Below are 16,981 nucleotides of genomic sequence, written 5' to 3'. Positions count from 1 at the left end.
GAAGCTTACATACCACACTAACGTCAAGGTCAATGTTCTAAAAACAAACCTCACAAGCGAGACATCACTAATCACTGCAGACCACAGCAAACTGCAAAAACCAACACCAATCTTTAACATGTACACCAAAAAAAAGAGCACGATGCAGATTATACAAGTCAATATCGAGAACAGAGAAACCAACATTGTGACCCACCACTATTAACAGCTATAAGTTCCTTAATACACTCCGGTTAATCTGTTATTATCTCAAACCCTTCGTGCCCCACGTTGGGCGCCAAAAAGGACTGTCGCGGTTTAACCTCAGTCGGCAACTGAGCACCACACAGCCGCTCGCTGGGTGGCATGGGGGAGAGAATGGGAAGAGTAAAAGAGAGGAAACTCATGGGTTGAGATAAGAACAGTTTAATAATGGAAAGAAAATCAAACAGTAATAATAATAATAACAACAATGATACTAAAAGAAGGCTCCAGCCTTCCCAGTCGGTAGATCACATGGTATGGAATGTCCCTTTGGCCAGTTTGGCTGTGCCCCCTCCCAGCTTCTTGTGCACCTCCAGCCTTCTCAGTCGGTAGAGCATGGAAAACTAGAAAGTCCTTGGCTAGTGTAAGCAGTACCTAGCAACAACTAAAACATCAGTGCCTTATCAATTTTGTTCCCATCCGAAATCCAAAACACAGCACTGTACCAGCTACTAGGAAGGAAATTAACTCTATCCCTGCCGAAACCAGGACAAACATAATAAGCATTAGCATACAGTACATTGCCTGTACTGTATAATCCATCCTGATTTAACAGGTATTGTAGTCTTAATAAACTCATTACCTCTCTTTTGGGAGCTACATATTCAGCCAGTAGCTCTATTAATTGGGAAGGGTTTTAAGACCCAGTAGTATTTCCACAACAGATAACATCTGAATGTGGATGGCAAAATTGATTTGTAAGAAGTAAACACGAAGCTAATTTGCAGCACAGATTAAAGGTTATGATACAAAGCTCAAGCTATCCAAATTAAGATGTTTTCACCATTTCCCTTCCAATGAAGTATGAAAAATTCTCTGATAAGACTAACAGTTTCAGTATAAATGCACAGTATATGTTTGACTTCCAGATGTCATTGCCCAGCAAGTCACTCTGAATATACAAAGGATCTCTTTCTCTTTGAAAAATGGGGATGCTATTATAGAGACAAGCTGCAGATTAGCTCAAACTCTTGACCTAGACATAGTGAGCAATCTATATCAGATAGGCTTTACTTAAAAGAGGGGTTGTCTTGTGAATTGCAGTCATAGAGGGAATCGATAATCCAGTTCAGATTAATCTGAATAGCTCAGTAGGGAAAATACTAACTAGCAGAGAAATTAGAATTATACGTTACTTCCTCAAGAAATCTTTTATGCAGTTAGGCTGTTCATGATAAATGCATTTACTGATGTGAAAAAGGATTTGAATGCATTCAGTGCCATTAACATTAATAGCTGTTATACATGCAAGTATCCCATGCATCAGGATGACAGGACAGTGTCAACTGGATATGAAAGCCTTCTTGTTATGAGGAAATTGTTAGTTCCTCTCAGTAACAAGGCAGCAAAAGAAACGTAAAAGTGTCTAACAAAATGCTTCCTGAGCACTACTTAATTGGCATCTGTGACTGAACCGTGAGATGTCAGCTCTTACAAAATGCTGTTGCCTTCTGTGTCTACACAGGACTGGCTTAACTACGTAACAGAAGCTGTTTCTAATCCATAGGGTGACTATTACATTGAGAATGTTAACAAAGGGTTACAGAGTTTCAGCCACTCTCCAGATATTTTTTTCTGTATGTAAAATTTGTGGTTTAACCAAAAGGATTCTGTGACACACTTGGAAATGTTCAGACTAAAACTATTCAAACAAATGAGTTAACTATTTTGATTTAATGCTTAGTTGACTGAAAACTTAAAATTAAAATCTCTAGGCAACCTTTAAACCAAAAAAAAAAACCAGAATAGTCAAGCAGCTTAGCAGCAAAGGAGATAAGGGGAGGTCCTTTGGCTTTCCTCAGAAAGTAGTTGTAATTTCTCTCATCACGCTGTAATTTAAAAGCTTCCTACAGTTGTTTTAGCTAATTATTTTCCTAAATCCTTGGATGTTTTTTGTTATCCATGGAACACGGGTGTATGAAAAGAACACAGTTTGTAATGCTGAGATTTTATTGTAAAGATAGGAACAAAACTTTTAGTAGATCAGTATAAAGAAATCTCTTTTTTAGTTCCAGATTATTGGAAACATCAGTGTTTCTTAATTGATGATGGAGGCTGCCAACCTGATAGTCTAGTTACTACTAGTTCTAATGGCCTTTATATGTAGACCGTGTGGCAGTATAACTTCTGACGCTCTGTAGGAAAAAGAAATGGTTATGCAGAGTAATCTAGGAACCGATCTGAGTGCTCAAGAAACTATTATTTTTATTCATTTAGTTTTGACATGGAAATACTATATAAGAAACCAAATCTGCCACACAGGTGGTATCTTGCTATGACACAGATAAGGTGTTTTCTGATGTGTTGTTCTTTTTAAAAGTGACAGGTTTGGACATGCGTAAATGAATGCTAAATCTTGCTTCCTTATTGACATCAACTAGCCCATCTCCAATTGAAAATAATGGCTTCTAAAAAAAATTTACTTAGGACTTTCCTCCCACACATTTTCAGACACAAAGTTCCTATCTTGCTTCCAAATTCTCTAACTTCCCTCAAGATGAACTTTAAGATGCATTTATACACTATGAATACAAAAATATGTGACATAAAAGCTTATATCAGAAGTCAGTAATATGGAGTTTAAAAATATTTCTGTGATAAAGGTGATGGCTGACTCCTATTGGGATTTTGAACAATGCTTGGGTGAACCTCATCTCTAAACATCTAGGTACCTCCAAAAATGTTCAATCTTTAATATTTTTTTAATGTACAAATAAATATCAAAGGAATTGCTATCTTGATCATAGTAATAATTTCCATACTGCATCAGATAAAATTCTTCCTTCCCAAATTGAACTGAAATTGCCACAGTGCATGAGAAAATCTAACCATAGAACAGGATCCACTTTGCCACGTTAGAGGAATTCTTCAGCAGTTATATTTTATATCTGTTATATTTGCATTGATGCATTAAAAAGTCAATTCTGGACAGAGATTGCTAGAAATTATTTATGATTTCTAAGGAAAAAAATGATAATACATCCTACCATCGTGGTCTTGTGTGAGAATGACATGAGAACCAGAGTGAAAAATTCATGTCCCTAATTTTAGTCTTGTTTACAGATACATTTTAAAGCCTTAAAAATCAATAAAGTTGACTGGATTTTTGTCAATTTCCCAAAGAGTAAAATTTTACAGTGGAAAACTGCAGTTTCTTTTACAGAGAAAATTATTGACTAACTACAAATATTAGGCATTGTTCATGATCAGCTATTCCAAATCCTTCTGCTTCATGAAATGAAGTTTTAGCTTATCTAGTATTATCCAGTAGAAAACATAACAGAGATGCTAGCTCTTCACGAGGTATTATACATCCTTCTTTCACAATCTCATGTATTGTATTGATTGACACATTGATATAAGGGTATTTAGAAAGCTGTATTTCCATAAAAGGATTAAGTACTGCTCTGTTATAGGCTTCTTTGGTGACCAAGTTTCTCTGTGATTCATTTCTTCATCTTTGAACTGGGAATATTAATGCTTTCATCTAAGCTTTATCTTAGTTAGACTATAACACTTCAGGGCAAAGATTGCCTCTTATTGTGTGCATGTATAGTACAAAATGTAATGGGGCCACCGCTAGACAAAACAGAAACATCAGCAAAAACATTATAATAGTAACAATAATGATATAACATAATCAATATAACAATAACACATTTTTACATGCAACTTGCATTGATCACAGTAGACTCTAGGTTGAATGAAACCAAGAATACTTTTCTAGAGGTTACTATGAATTTAGTGGAATCTTACCATTTTGCTTATGTTTTTGCTTTTTTTTGTGTTTTACTTAGGGAAATTTAAGTTTTTCTTGTGTGGAGCCACATACAGTGCCTGTCTTTTTCAATGCCACCAGTTACCTTGAGGTTCCTGGTCGTCCAAGTCAGGATCTGTTTTCGGTCAGTTTCCTTTTCCGAACCTGGAACCCCAATGGACTTCTTGTCTTCAGCAACTTTGCAGATGACCTGGGGAATGTTGAGATTGACATAAATGAGGGCAAAGTCAGCGTCCATATCAATGTCACCCAAGTGAAGAAGAACCGCATAGACATCTCATCAGGTAAGTGGTATTTTTTAATTAGTATCATTTTTGTTGGTGTTGTCTAAAAGCATCATGGACCTAAAAATTAGAACAATTGTTTTACAAAATTTAAAATTTAAATTGCAACTATATTAAATCCTTTATTGTATGTTTCATTGAGTAAGAGGCAGAAGAATATTAAAACAGTTGTTAGATTAAAAAAGAAGACACAAATATTCTTAATTCTGTCATGAAAACCAGAAAATGTATCACCCCTTATCTATGAGGCAACATTGCTTCTTATTTTCTTTCTTCCGTCTTGCACTCTTCTCTGCAAAAATATTTGGTTTCAAAAGGTGAGGGTACTCCTTTGTTGAGAGTAGCCTAATAATTAAGCTGCTCCTATTACTTCCTAATAATTAGAAAGCTCTCATTAAAAAAAAAATCCATTTGTTTTAACCACAAGGCTGGCATGAAAAATACTGTAGCGTTCTCTTAAGTATGCTGTAGAGTCATGCTGGAGAAGTACCAGAGCTTTTAGTACCTAACTAAGGAGGTTTTGGAAAATACTGGGTAAAAGGTACAGGATTAGGTTTGTTTCTGGAAGTAAAGGTGTGTGCTGGTGTCAGTTGATCAGTCTTTTAAAATTACTTCATACCTCCATTTTAATAAATTGTACTTTCAGTCTATATTCTTTATGGGCATTTCTGGATCAGCTGTAGCCAATATGGTGTTAGCTACATCGTGTCAGTTAACACTTTTTCTCAGCAAAGTCACGATCTAATAATGGGTTGGAAAATACACGGTTGCTTGCAAATGGATCTAGCTCCACATAGAAAAAAACCCAGTGATTATTTGAAGTAGCATATATGGCAGCCTAGTTCCTTAGCCAAAAAAGGGATGCCTTTTTTGCCTGAAGTCATCTGTGGTTACTATTTTTCTTAATTTCATGGTGGAGGTATTTCAGTCTTCATCAACAGGATTGATATACCAGTATAGCTCTGAACGACTATAATCAGTCATATAAACAGGGACTTGAGGAAATGTAAGAAAAAGAAAAAAACGCCTTTTTTAATGAGAAAGTAGGAAAGTAACATTTCATTTGGCAAGTGGACACTTTTGCAAGTTTTTTCTTTTCACCTCATTAATGAAATAGAGCTGAGCATGAAATGAAATTAATTACTTTAAAGATAGAACTGAACAAAATATAAATAATAACAACTAAAAATCAGAATTTACCTGTTTTGTAAAATGAAAATGTTTTTTATGAAAAATACATCATATGTCCTTCCATCATTACAAGTTTTTTTAGCACAAAACTTCAATGCCATAGATTACAAGTTACCATTTCATAGCCTTTGTTATATAAATACACTCATGAAAGGATTAAGTAATGTTTTGGTAATACAGCAGGGTCTTGAACAAGAATGTCTTGTTAAGGTGTTAGTGCATCATAATTAGGAAACACATGGAATTATCACCCTCATTCTTTATTCCTTAGCTCTGCCTACTACAAATCCCAGTTTACAGACAGAAGTGGCTACCCGTGATACTTCTTCATGAGCTTCCTTGTGCCCTTTTGGTCCAAGGCAGACTTCAGTCCTGATTAGCCAAATATTATGAGAAATAAAAATTTTACCAATTTGCCACTAATTTTGCCCAGTGTATATCTTGATACGAAACCATTTTCAGATTCCATTAAGTTAACGTTCTGGAAAGTAAACACATGTGAAAACTGTTAATTTGCTATTTTGCTTTCTCCAGACCTTCACCCACAACAACAAAAATTCACCAACTACTGCGATGTAAAACCAGAGTATTCATATTATGACTTTCTTCTGAAATATTCTGAATCGAATATTCTTCAGAGTAAATCTTTTCAGTCTGTATGATCAGTTTACATAGTAGCCCGAGAATCACATACAGCCATTCATTTTTATAGCCATGATGGTGTTCTTAATCTCCATACAATCCAATATGTACATATTACAGTTTGAATACCTGAAAGAGTTAGTCATTTCCTTTGTTATTATAATTTGTACCATAATAAAAATACATTTATTGTTTAATGTTCATTGTATGGACTTTTTATATTTGCATAGCTATCCTGGGAAAGCTTTGATTTATTTTAATATTTATTTAATTATATTTATTAAATATTAATATTTAATATTTTATATTAATATTTTGTTGCTACTTTTGTTGCAACAGGCATTTCAGTGCCTGTGAAATGAATTGCGTGTGTGAACATAAGAAAGGAAAATAGGGCATTTGGCAGGGAAGGCTGCAGAAGGAACGCTGCTGTTGTATGGCAAATATCACAGCAACATTCTTGTTCCCTTCTTGTGCAGGGAATTAGCAGATGTCAGCATATAAACATGCTGAGTTTATGTAGAAGTCAAAGTGGTCTGCCTTTGGCACAAAGATTTCTGACTGTTGTGGTGCTATAGATATAAGATGCACAATTTTTTACTGTTGCTTTTTACTTACAGATGGCAAAGCAGAATTTTCTGTAGTCAAGTGTGCAGCCTTCTATGTAACTGCATGTGTAGGGTATGAATAATTAGACTTCTGTCTACTGGGAAGTACGCACCCTGGTTATCACAAAGAATTAGGCTAACTAAAACCACAGCCTAGATGCAGGTGTGTTTTGTATTTCATAGTTTTGCTGTACTTATGCCTGTCACCTGTAATAGCGTATTTTCACTGGAGGAAGCTAAAATCTCTTAGTCCTTATTCTATACGCCTCTCATAATTTACTAACTGACTTTCATTAACAGCTTTTAATGTCAGCTTTCCATGTTAACATGGGGACATCAGCAGTTCATTCTGGGGCACCGTCTAATTCTGGCTATAGAAATAGTAGTTGAACTGACTGGCAGGAATTACATGAGAGAACTGTATGCTGATGTGCAGGTGGCAGAGTTTGTTCCTGCACGTCTCTGCACTAAAGATACTGGTGTGGAACAGAGTTCTGGTTTGCCTGTTTTTCAGTGTCATAATATTCCTTAAACACCTTAAAGCTGTACACACTGACTCAGGGAGCTTTAACTTAGCATGAGTGGAGTTCAGATAAACAGGAGAATCTAGCCTTCCAATGTATCAAATACAGTTAAAGTCTCACCTTTCTCACTGGTAGCTGGGCACTGCAAACCTCCTTTTTGAACTACTTTATGAAGTGCTTTGTGATGCCTGGGAGGGATCAGACAATATTGAAAAAGGTTTTCTTGTCAACTTGATGGAACTTTCATACCTAATTCATTTGAGCATTTTGTTTAAAGAGAGAAAGGTTTCAGTTTGAAATATTTTGGTGACACTTTACAAAAATAAAAATTAAATAATGCATAGAAGGTGCAGTTAAAGGAGCTGCAATTCTAGTCCTATATAGCACATGGACCTGTGTTTACTACTTACCTGTAAAGTCAGTAAGGTGAATAGTTTACAGGACATTGTAAAAAATTTTGTAGACAGCTGTAAGGTTTAGAGGCAAGAACATCAAATCAGCAAGCAGAGTGAACTGACTGTTAAGAGTGAGAGCTACTACTAATCTGAGAAACCAGAATAGGGTTATACTTTATTTTTTATGCCAATTAATTCTACTGTTTCTATTTTATATAGTGAATGAAGGGATACAATACTCTAAGGTGGTCAAATACAAAGCACGAATACAAAAAGTTTAACTTCTGTGTCAATACAGTGACTATGAAAGGTTTACATAGCATGCTGTGGGAAAACATTTGCATCAACAGTAGACAATTCATGGGAATCATGAAGCAGACATTACTTTGCATTTAAAATCACAGAAATTGAGAGTTGCCATCAGGCAGTCTGTTCTTAGCAGTTTTCTTTGCCTCCTGGAGATCCTTCCGGGCTCTCACCTGTTGTCTGTTCTGTTTTTATCAGGGATAATTTTTTTCACAGTGTTAGCAGATCACAGCAAGAGCTCATAGGTCTTATTTAATGTTATCCTTTGGTCTTCCAAAAGGCACTTAACTGTTCCTTTACTTATTTAACCGCATGTCCTGCCCACTGGAGATTTCACTATATTCAATTCTTCATGAACTTCTCTCAGTTTCTTAATCAATCTTCACCTTTATTGGAACGATTAAGTCATCCCTGTACTTCATTCTTGGAATATTTAAAATAAAAATAATAAATTTTTATTATTAAAATGGTTTTGTATATCTGAAGCTTCTTCACTCATTGTTTGGAGTTCAAAATTATCTTCAGCCTAAGTATGACACATTCTCATTGTCTGTCATAGAATCATAGAATCATAGAATCATTAAGGTTGGAAGAGACCTCCAAGGTCATCGAGTCCAACCGTCAACCCAACAACACCATGCCCACTAAACCATGTCCCTAAGCGCCTCATCTACCCGTTTTTTAAATGTTTCCAGGGATGGTGACTCAACCACTTCCCTGGGCAGCCTGTTCCAATGTTTAACCACTCTGTCATGCCTTAATTCCCTCTTTCATTCTATTGCTGCTACTTTTAAAAAATCACAGGTAGTTGATGTTAGCATTAGTAGATAACTTTCTCTAGATGACTTCTTGTTTTGCAAAAATGCATTTTATTTTCTTCTTTAACGTTAGATACTGTTTATCTTGCTCCTTTCATGCCTTCGGTCACTTTTAAACCTCTGCCTCATCTCTATACATCTGATTAAAGCATTTATATGTATCTGTATTATGAATTTTTTGTATTTATTTTATATGTGGTGGAAAGAATCGGGGGTGATTACATACACTGTAGTCCAGTACTTATGATTTTTGTATTATTGCAGACTGTGCTGACCTGGCAAAGCAGAATCTCAGGTTTTACTTGACCTGGCTCTACCTTGTTTAACAGTGGCCAAATGACTAGTCCCTGACCTGCCCTGGGCTTCAACTTGGTGAATGGCAATAAAGAGCTGGTAAAAAACAGTAATAAATTTTTTACTATGTCAATAAGGTGTATGCTCTTTTGCTCATAACACAGTTTCGGGTGTAACAGAATATTTTACCTTAATATGCAGTTTAACTTTCAGTTTGTAGTACATATGAAAGATGATTAGTTCTTGTAGTTATATTTACTGCCTGATTTTGCTTACTGAGCAGATTTTTTCCTTTTTTCATAATCTTGCCAGTTGTTCCTTCAAAACAGGTCCCTAAACAAAAAAAAAATTCCTTCCTTCCCTGCCGAGCATTCTGTTAAGTGTCCAGTAAGCACTCTTTAGTTTTGCACAGATGGGCAAAGCTGTCGTACAAAGTCAATGGCCTTGATTTTGCTTTTTCTTATGTTAAACTTATTCAGACACTGCCACCATTTGATTGATGAGAGTGATATTAATAAACTTGCTGTTTGTAAGAGGAAAATCAGGCCCACTGAGAGCTGAAATCAAGATTTAATTAGAAGAAATAAGCTACTGACTGTGCAGAATTACACAGGTGAAATACTTAAAGCTTGTGTATAAATCAAGAGTTAAACATCCTATTGACTTTTTCTCTGCAGAGTAAACTGTGATTAATATCTTCACAATTGTGTATGTCCCAGCATAGGGATTAATAATAGGAGAGAATCTCAGAAAACAGTCAAGAGATTTATCTTCACTACTCCATATAGTTTTAGACTAAATTTTGCTTTTGGAATCATGGGATCCAGGCAAACTTCCTGGAAATTGCTGGGTTTACCCAAGGGATTGATGGAAGCAATGCTAGGCTGAGAAGATGGAAGAAGGAAGTGTTCTTGCTTTCTTTAAGAACTTTTTAAAAGCAGATTTCCAATGTAGTTTTGCATGCCAAAGGATTGTGATATTCTGCTACAGTTTAAAAAGTAATTTCATTTTAGTATATGCTACCTGTTTACCCTAAGAGCCTACTCAAAATTTGTGATCTTGCAATTAGGAGAATAAATTGTTGATGAAGTTGTATTTATTTATAAGCTTTAACAAGCTAATGTCTTCTTTCTTGAGCAGAAAAGAAATCAGCAACTGGAAAATGTCATACTCCCACATCTCTGCCAGAAAAACTGTTGTGAAACTTTTCCCAAAGCCACATGCAAATGCTATTCAGTGCAGGGTTAAGCCACAGCTCATGTCCCAATCGCCTCCTTTTCTTCCACTTAGTTATATCTACCTGCTTCAGCAACTTAACCCAAATTCCTTCCTAATGAAACCAAACTTTTCTGAAGCTTTCAACATGGAGAAAAACTGATAACCCCTTAACAAACATGAAGAGTGTTGTTTTGCTCAAAGAAACAATAGTAACATTCAAAATAACACTCCTGAGGAATCATCTAATGGCTTCCAATGTTTTTAACAGCAAACCCCGAATCCCTGTTTCAATATAGAAAAGAACTTCTCTGCCTCTTGAGAAAAGGCGAAGTTTTCACAGTGGCAGGTTCTAAAATAATCTCTTGATTTATCCTCTGTTTACTTTCTCACTTGTTGTCTTTTCATATACAGCTCTGACCTTTTATATCTAAACATTGTCTGCTCAACTTAAATACTAGAGGCTCTATGAAGATCCCTTGGATTTTACCCCTCAGTACGAATGATAAGTCACTGAAAAAGGACATCATCTCCTTTGGCCCATAATATCTTAACAGAGAAGTTTTCGGAGTGTCCAAAATCTTCTGCCATTAAATTGAATTCATCTGCTTGGAGTTCCTTTTTTCCTCTTCCAACTCTCCTAGTTAACATCTTGTTCTGTGTATTAGCTGCTGCTCAAGGCTGTCTTCAGTTCCTCCTGTCAACCATAAACTTATTAAAACTTGGGCTATGAATATCTTTTTGTCATATTTATCCGTATTAAATAAATCAGACTTCTCCCCGTGGAATCTCTCTGGGAAGCTTTCCACCCTTCTGTCTTTCTGCTAGATCTCAAGTCATCTGAATTGCAGTTCATTTATATTTTAGACCTCGGGTTAAGATAACATCCTTCAGGTAATAAAATGTCTCTGTCTGACAGATCTAAAGTGGTACTTTTCCAGTGACAATTCCCAGGGGCGTCTTATGTGGGAATTGAGAAGTATTTTCACCTCTGATGCTAAATGAAGGTTTAAATAGGGAATGTGTATACACAGAGCAAAAGTGCACTTCTGGTGGGAAGATGACATTTCCTACCAGGTCTTTTCCATATTACTGATACTGGGTTATACACTGAATGTTAGTAAGTGGAGGCAGATATCTGTGAGGCATGCTTGTCAGCATGATCAAGATGAGAGACACAAATTCTGTCTACAAAAGACAGCATGATGACTTAGCATCAGAAGAGTCTGAATATTAAAGAATTATTTTCTTCCCAGATAGCCAGTTTTGTCTCTCTGTTTCTCTCTGTATGTTTATTTTTGGCTAATGACTTTAAGCAGTGAATGCCGCTATATGAATAGGTATTTGTGGTTTTGAATTCCACAGAACTGAGAAACAGACCTGCTTGTAGTAGTTATTCTTCTTCTATGTGTTTTTCTTGTAGTCTGGTTTTGCATCTCGGTACAGTAGACTCTCAAACCAGTCAGAGCAAGAAATAGAGTTCTTGATTGCAGACTTTTTCGTTTAAGAAAACTGATGAGTTTAGTTCAGTTTTTTGTGAATTCTGCTTCATCAGTCACTGATTTTCGCTGGAGTGTTGCCTACCAAGCACAAGATATGCATTCTAAAACATAGATGGTACCATTTTCGGATACTTCACTGAGAGTAATATAACTCTGTAGGTTGCACTGGTACCTTGCAAGCATGGAGAAACCTGAGAATCAAGAAAGCAGGCTGTTCTCCTTGACAGGCTTCCTAAATTTATACAGAAGGCTGAAGTTCAGTTTATTTGTTTTGGGCTCATTTCCTCTGTGCTGTAGAACAGAATTAGAAGGGACCTTTGCAGGTCATTCTCTATTTTAGCACTGAAAGATGAAATAAGGCTGTTTACAACTACTATTTAGGCAGTCACTGTGTTGCACTGAATTTCATTCAGGAAAAAGGTGCAATAGTCAATAGTTAAATGGTAATTTTAACTTTCTGCTAGAAGGAATGTAAATTACGTGAATAGATCTGGACAGAACTAGTTGGAAATTTACCCTTTTAATTCTTTTTTAATTCAATAAATTTGACAGGAAGTGGGCTCAATTTTATTTGCTTTCCATGTTGCCTTTGCTCACTCCATCCACATCAGTTATTGCCAGTCTGGTTCTAGTCAAGTCAGTGAAAAATTGGCTTTTGACTTTGACGGATGAAAGATAAGCCCCTTAGCACTGAATGCTACAGAGGTGCCCAATATTTTGCAGTTACCTGAAGAATGTAGGTTTTTACTTAAGTGGGTCCTCTGTCTGCATATTTTTGTTGAATACAAAATAGCATGAAGAGATATCTCTCTAAAGATTGGTTTAGCAAGCCAAGGATGCTTAGTTAAAACCAGCATTACCTCTTGGATCAGTAAGAAGGTAATGTTGGAAAGGGCATGGCAAAATATACTTTTGTTTGTGTTTTAAAGTCTTTCAGGACTTACACGTGGTGATTGAGGTGAATGTGTTTTTTTCAATTTTTATTTTCCTTTTAGATTAGTAATAAAGAAATAAACAAAAGGATACAATAGAGACAGGAGCTATAGTTATATTTGTTGTGTTTATGCACATCCTGACAGAAGTATCCCCAGGACACCATTGAGTATTCATATAATATAAAGGAAGATGAAGGGAATGTTTTCTAATATCTGAAAGACTGGATATCAGAAATACTATATTCTTTCCCCCAGTTTACTAGTTTGCCATCTCTGCCTCCTCTTCCATAAAGGTGGGTCTTTGAGAAAGTCCGTTTCCAGGACTCACACACCTATGCTGAACACAGTTTGTCATAGATGGCAACATGATGGTAACCTCACAATAATGTCAGTCAGTTCTTTCAGCAGCATCATGAATACCATCCAGCACCATTGGCTTAAACTTCCTAATTTTTTAAAAGCCCATTTTTCTGTTAATGACAGGATGAGATGGTTCCTGTGAACTTTTCTGCAGATGTTAGTATTACTTGAAAAATGTGATTGGACTTCGTGCTATGTTAGCTCTTTAGTTCATCTTGCAGGAGATTAATTTTTACTGGAAACTAGTGAGAAAATGTAGGAAATCTATTTGAAGTCTGTTTTTTACTTCATTTCTATTTCAGAGAGAAATAGTTGGCTAAGCACATCTCATGATAACCCCGCATATGATTAATCAGCTATAATAAGTGAAACGTACTTCTACTGCCTATTTAGTCTGGCAGTTATGATATTTTGTAAATGGCTGTGAGTAAGTGGAGTAGTAGAGGGTAAAAAGAATGCACTCACTTTTTATTTTATAGTATAAGTTATAGCCACTGTACATATGTATATGTACCATTGTGCATATAGCCATATATCAGTCAGAGAGTTTACTCAGCTAATTTGCCAAATATGACATGCAGGAAATTCACAGAACATCGGCATTTGGTAAAATAGTAACACCATTGAATTGGGTTCAGGAGACCCAGGGCAGACAGTAGGTGAGCCTACACTCTCAGATGACTCCTTGTTTCATCTCAAGGTCCTGGTGCTCTGACTGTCCCTTCTGGAAACAGGCTGTGTTACTCCTAGGATATCATCTTTCCATGGGATCTATAGATTCCAAACCATCAGCATCGAGATCCAGGAATAGTTCGGTGGTTAGACTGGTCCAGAGCCTATTACAATAGACAGTATGGACAAAACATCAGCTCTTACTCTGTCAGCCTGGCCTTTATGAAGAGATACCCATTTTTTAAATCATAACATTACCAATGTGTCTCAGACCCAAAGAAGGACATGTGGGGTCAGGAGGGGAGCCAAACTGTTGTGACAAGGTTGCTATAGCCAATGTCATGTAACGATAATCATATGACAGGCATGAAACGGGTTAGTGTTGCTAACACTAGCTTACACAGCGTGGGCATGCGGGTCAAGAAGATGAAGCCCCATAAGTGTGTACTGATCCAGAGACCCCTCCACACGCTGTATAGTGTGGACACAGATGGATTGCTGTAGGGACCAGCCACGAGCACTGCAAATGTGAGCTGTCTTGGGTGAACACAGATCATTCCTTCGTCCTGGTTACAAAGACAGCAGAGACACAGCCTGTGTTTTTTCAGAAACAAGAAACCACAGCAGAGAGGGTCCAGACTAGAAGGAGGCTTATAGATGTAGGAGCAAAGGGAAAGTCCTAAGGTTTGGAAAAGTGGCCTGCTACCACTTTGTTTACTCAATGTTCATTGTTTCAGAAAGGAACTTTGGTGGGTGTAAAACCTTGCTGGGACAGGAAAACAATTGTTGTTATGGATTAAAAAAAAGGGGGGGGGAGAAGAAAAAATACTGGAGACAAAGTCTCCACTTAGAATATAGTACATTTATTTTCTGTACACTTAAAAAATATGTTTAGGGACAGACTGAGAGATCAAAGGTCTTGAACCTTCATTTGTACGTTATTGTTGCTTACATGTACTACGTACATGCATTTCAAAAAAAGGGCACAGAATCTTTAAGCAGTGGGCCACATAACACTGTGCAGAACCACTGTGGGATGAAGCTATCAACTATGTAAAATAAAACTGCCAGTGCTATCTTTTCACCTTTTTATCTTCTCCAATTGCAAGGAAAAAAATGAGATTTTCTTTAATTTTAAAGTGGGTATTTGCAGCATTTGCACTTGGAGTGAAACCAGGTATATTCTTTCTAGTGCAAATGTCCTTGAAACTCATTTGAGTTTGCAAGGAATTTTGCAATTTTGAACTTTTAATCTTATTTATCACTAATCCTTGGGTAGGTGTCCCACAATACCTCTAGCCAACCACTTACAGAAAAATAATTAAAAGTCATTGTAATATCAAACACGATATTTTGTGGAGGTGTGTGGGGGGAAACGACCTAATTACAGGCATGGAACTTTAATTTATGTGCTGGGAACTGACACTCAATATCTTCTTTTTCATTGCTATTCAGGAACCTAGGCAAATAGATTATTATCTGTGACAGCTTTCTGGCAGTCCCTCTTGGTTTGACAGTGTTATTTTAGAGAGAAGAGAGACTCACTTTTGTGTATAATGAAAGGAAAAGTTGTCAAGCATCCATACATATTTTATGCTGCATAAAACTTAAGTGCTAGAGGAAAGATTCTGTTTTCAGTCATGCCATTGTAAATTCATAGTGCTTCTGCTGACCTCCAGGTTTGCATCAATGACACAGAATGGCGTCTAGCCCAAAGGATGAATTCCATTTTTTACACAGGCAATGCAGCTTTTTTAAGTCAGCTTGGCCCTTACTGTTTTTTTGGCTAGTACAGTCATGCACAACTGTGATGTGTATTTTGGCATTTTGGCATTTTCTACTGACATTGACAGAACTAAAAGCAATTTCTATCAAAGTGCTTCCTTGAAATGGCATCAGGTACAGTCTGCATTGTCTAGTTTTTTTTCAGCTTAGTTCTCAGAAGTGGTTACTCTTAGCTGCAAAAATAGACTCAGGAAAAAAACATTTTCTAGTTGTACGTTGCTAGCTCTGCCGTTACTTTGGTCTTGAAAAAGATGGTGAGTCCCTTCAGGCATTTTTGCACATTGCTTCTTTTCATTTTCAAATGCTGCTGAAGCAGCAGCACATGAGCACTGAGGTGAAACAGAGCAACCAAAGTCCTTTGGATTCTGTAAGCTGAATGGCAGATGATATTGTCTTTAAAAAGCTTGCTCATTAAGTTTGTGTATTTGATAGGGGGAAAAAAATCTCAATTCCCTTGCTGTGAAGCAGCCAGTATAAAATACATAGTTTATTCTAATACCAAGCAGGATTTTATGGAACAGTTTCACTGAGGAAAAATACTGAAAATTCTACACATCTCCTTTGTAGAATATTTACTTACTAAAGAAAGACATGTTTAGAGGCATGAATTCCCCTATGTCTTTTCCAAAAAATATACGTACATAAAACATTAGAAGGATCCATTCTTTATAAATGCAAAAATAACTTTGCTTTTCTTTTTGCAGATTTAAAATAGTGGAATGTCATAATACATGACCTCAAAAATGAGGGTTTCATTCATTAACCTTTTGTAGCTGTTTTAACAGCTCTTTTTATGCACATTAGCACATGCGTTAAAACTGACTGTCAAGTGGAATCAACTTTACCAAAGCACTAGCACACTGATTTCTAGCAGAACCAAATAACATTCTTAACATTCTGGTGTTGGTACTTAGAGAATTACCTGTGAAAACAGTAATAGCAGATCCCATATCTCTAGGATCTGGAATTTGCAACACGAAGCTGATATTATTGACAGTACTGAATCTGGAAAAGAATAATGTGCTGAGGCACATTTAGGAGAGTTAGGCTGGTTTCTGTAGTCTATAGAAGTCTATATATAGAGACTATATATAGACTAAAATATAGACTATATATATATAGTCTATATTTTCTATAGTCACTTGGCAACAAGTGACATGTTTCATCAAATTTGCTGTGTGATAAAGCTTTGCTGTATGCAGTACAAGAATATCTGATCCCAGGGGGATGACTTTCATGTACTGAAGGCATGTTCCATGGCACAGAACTAGGCACAGCACAGCTCTTAGAATCATAGAATAGAATCATAGAATCATTAAGGTTGGAAAAGACCTCTAACATCATTGAGTTCAACTATCAACCCAACACCACCATGCCCACTAAACCATGTCCCTAAGCGCCTCATCTACACGTCTTTTAAATACCTTCC

At 36.4% G+C, this 16,981-nt stretch overlaps 1 protein-coding gene across 1 annotated transcript in view; it reads left to right on the top strand.

Annotated features, from left to right (window-relative positions):
- The window catches only part of CNTNAP2 (contactin associated protein-like 2), a 1,203,666-nt gene that overhangs the window by 582,951 nt on the left and 603,734 nt on the right, over positions 1 to 16,981 (top strand). Inside the window, exon 8 of the mRNA XM_009323034.1 lies at positions 4,041 to 4,305. Within this exon, the coding sequence (XP_009321309.1) occupies positions 4,041 to 4,305 (265 nt within the window). The remainder of the gene's footprint in view (positions 1 to 4,040; positions 4,306 to 16,981) is intronic.

This window comes from Pygoscelis adeliae, unplaced genomic scaffold (genome assembly GCF_000699105.1).
Source record: "Pygoscelis adeliae isolate BGI_AS28 unplaced genomic scaffold, ASM69910v1 Scaffold264, whole genome shotgun sequence".
NCBI lineage: Eukaryota > Metazoa > Chordata > Aves > Sphenisciformes > Spheniscidae > Pygoscelis > Pygoscelis adeliae.
This window is presented reverse-complemented; position numbering and strand designations above follow the sequence as displayed.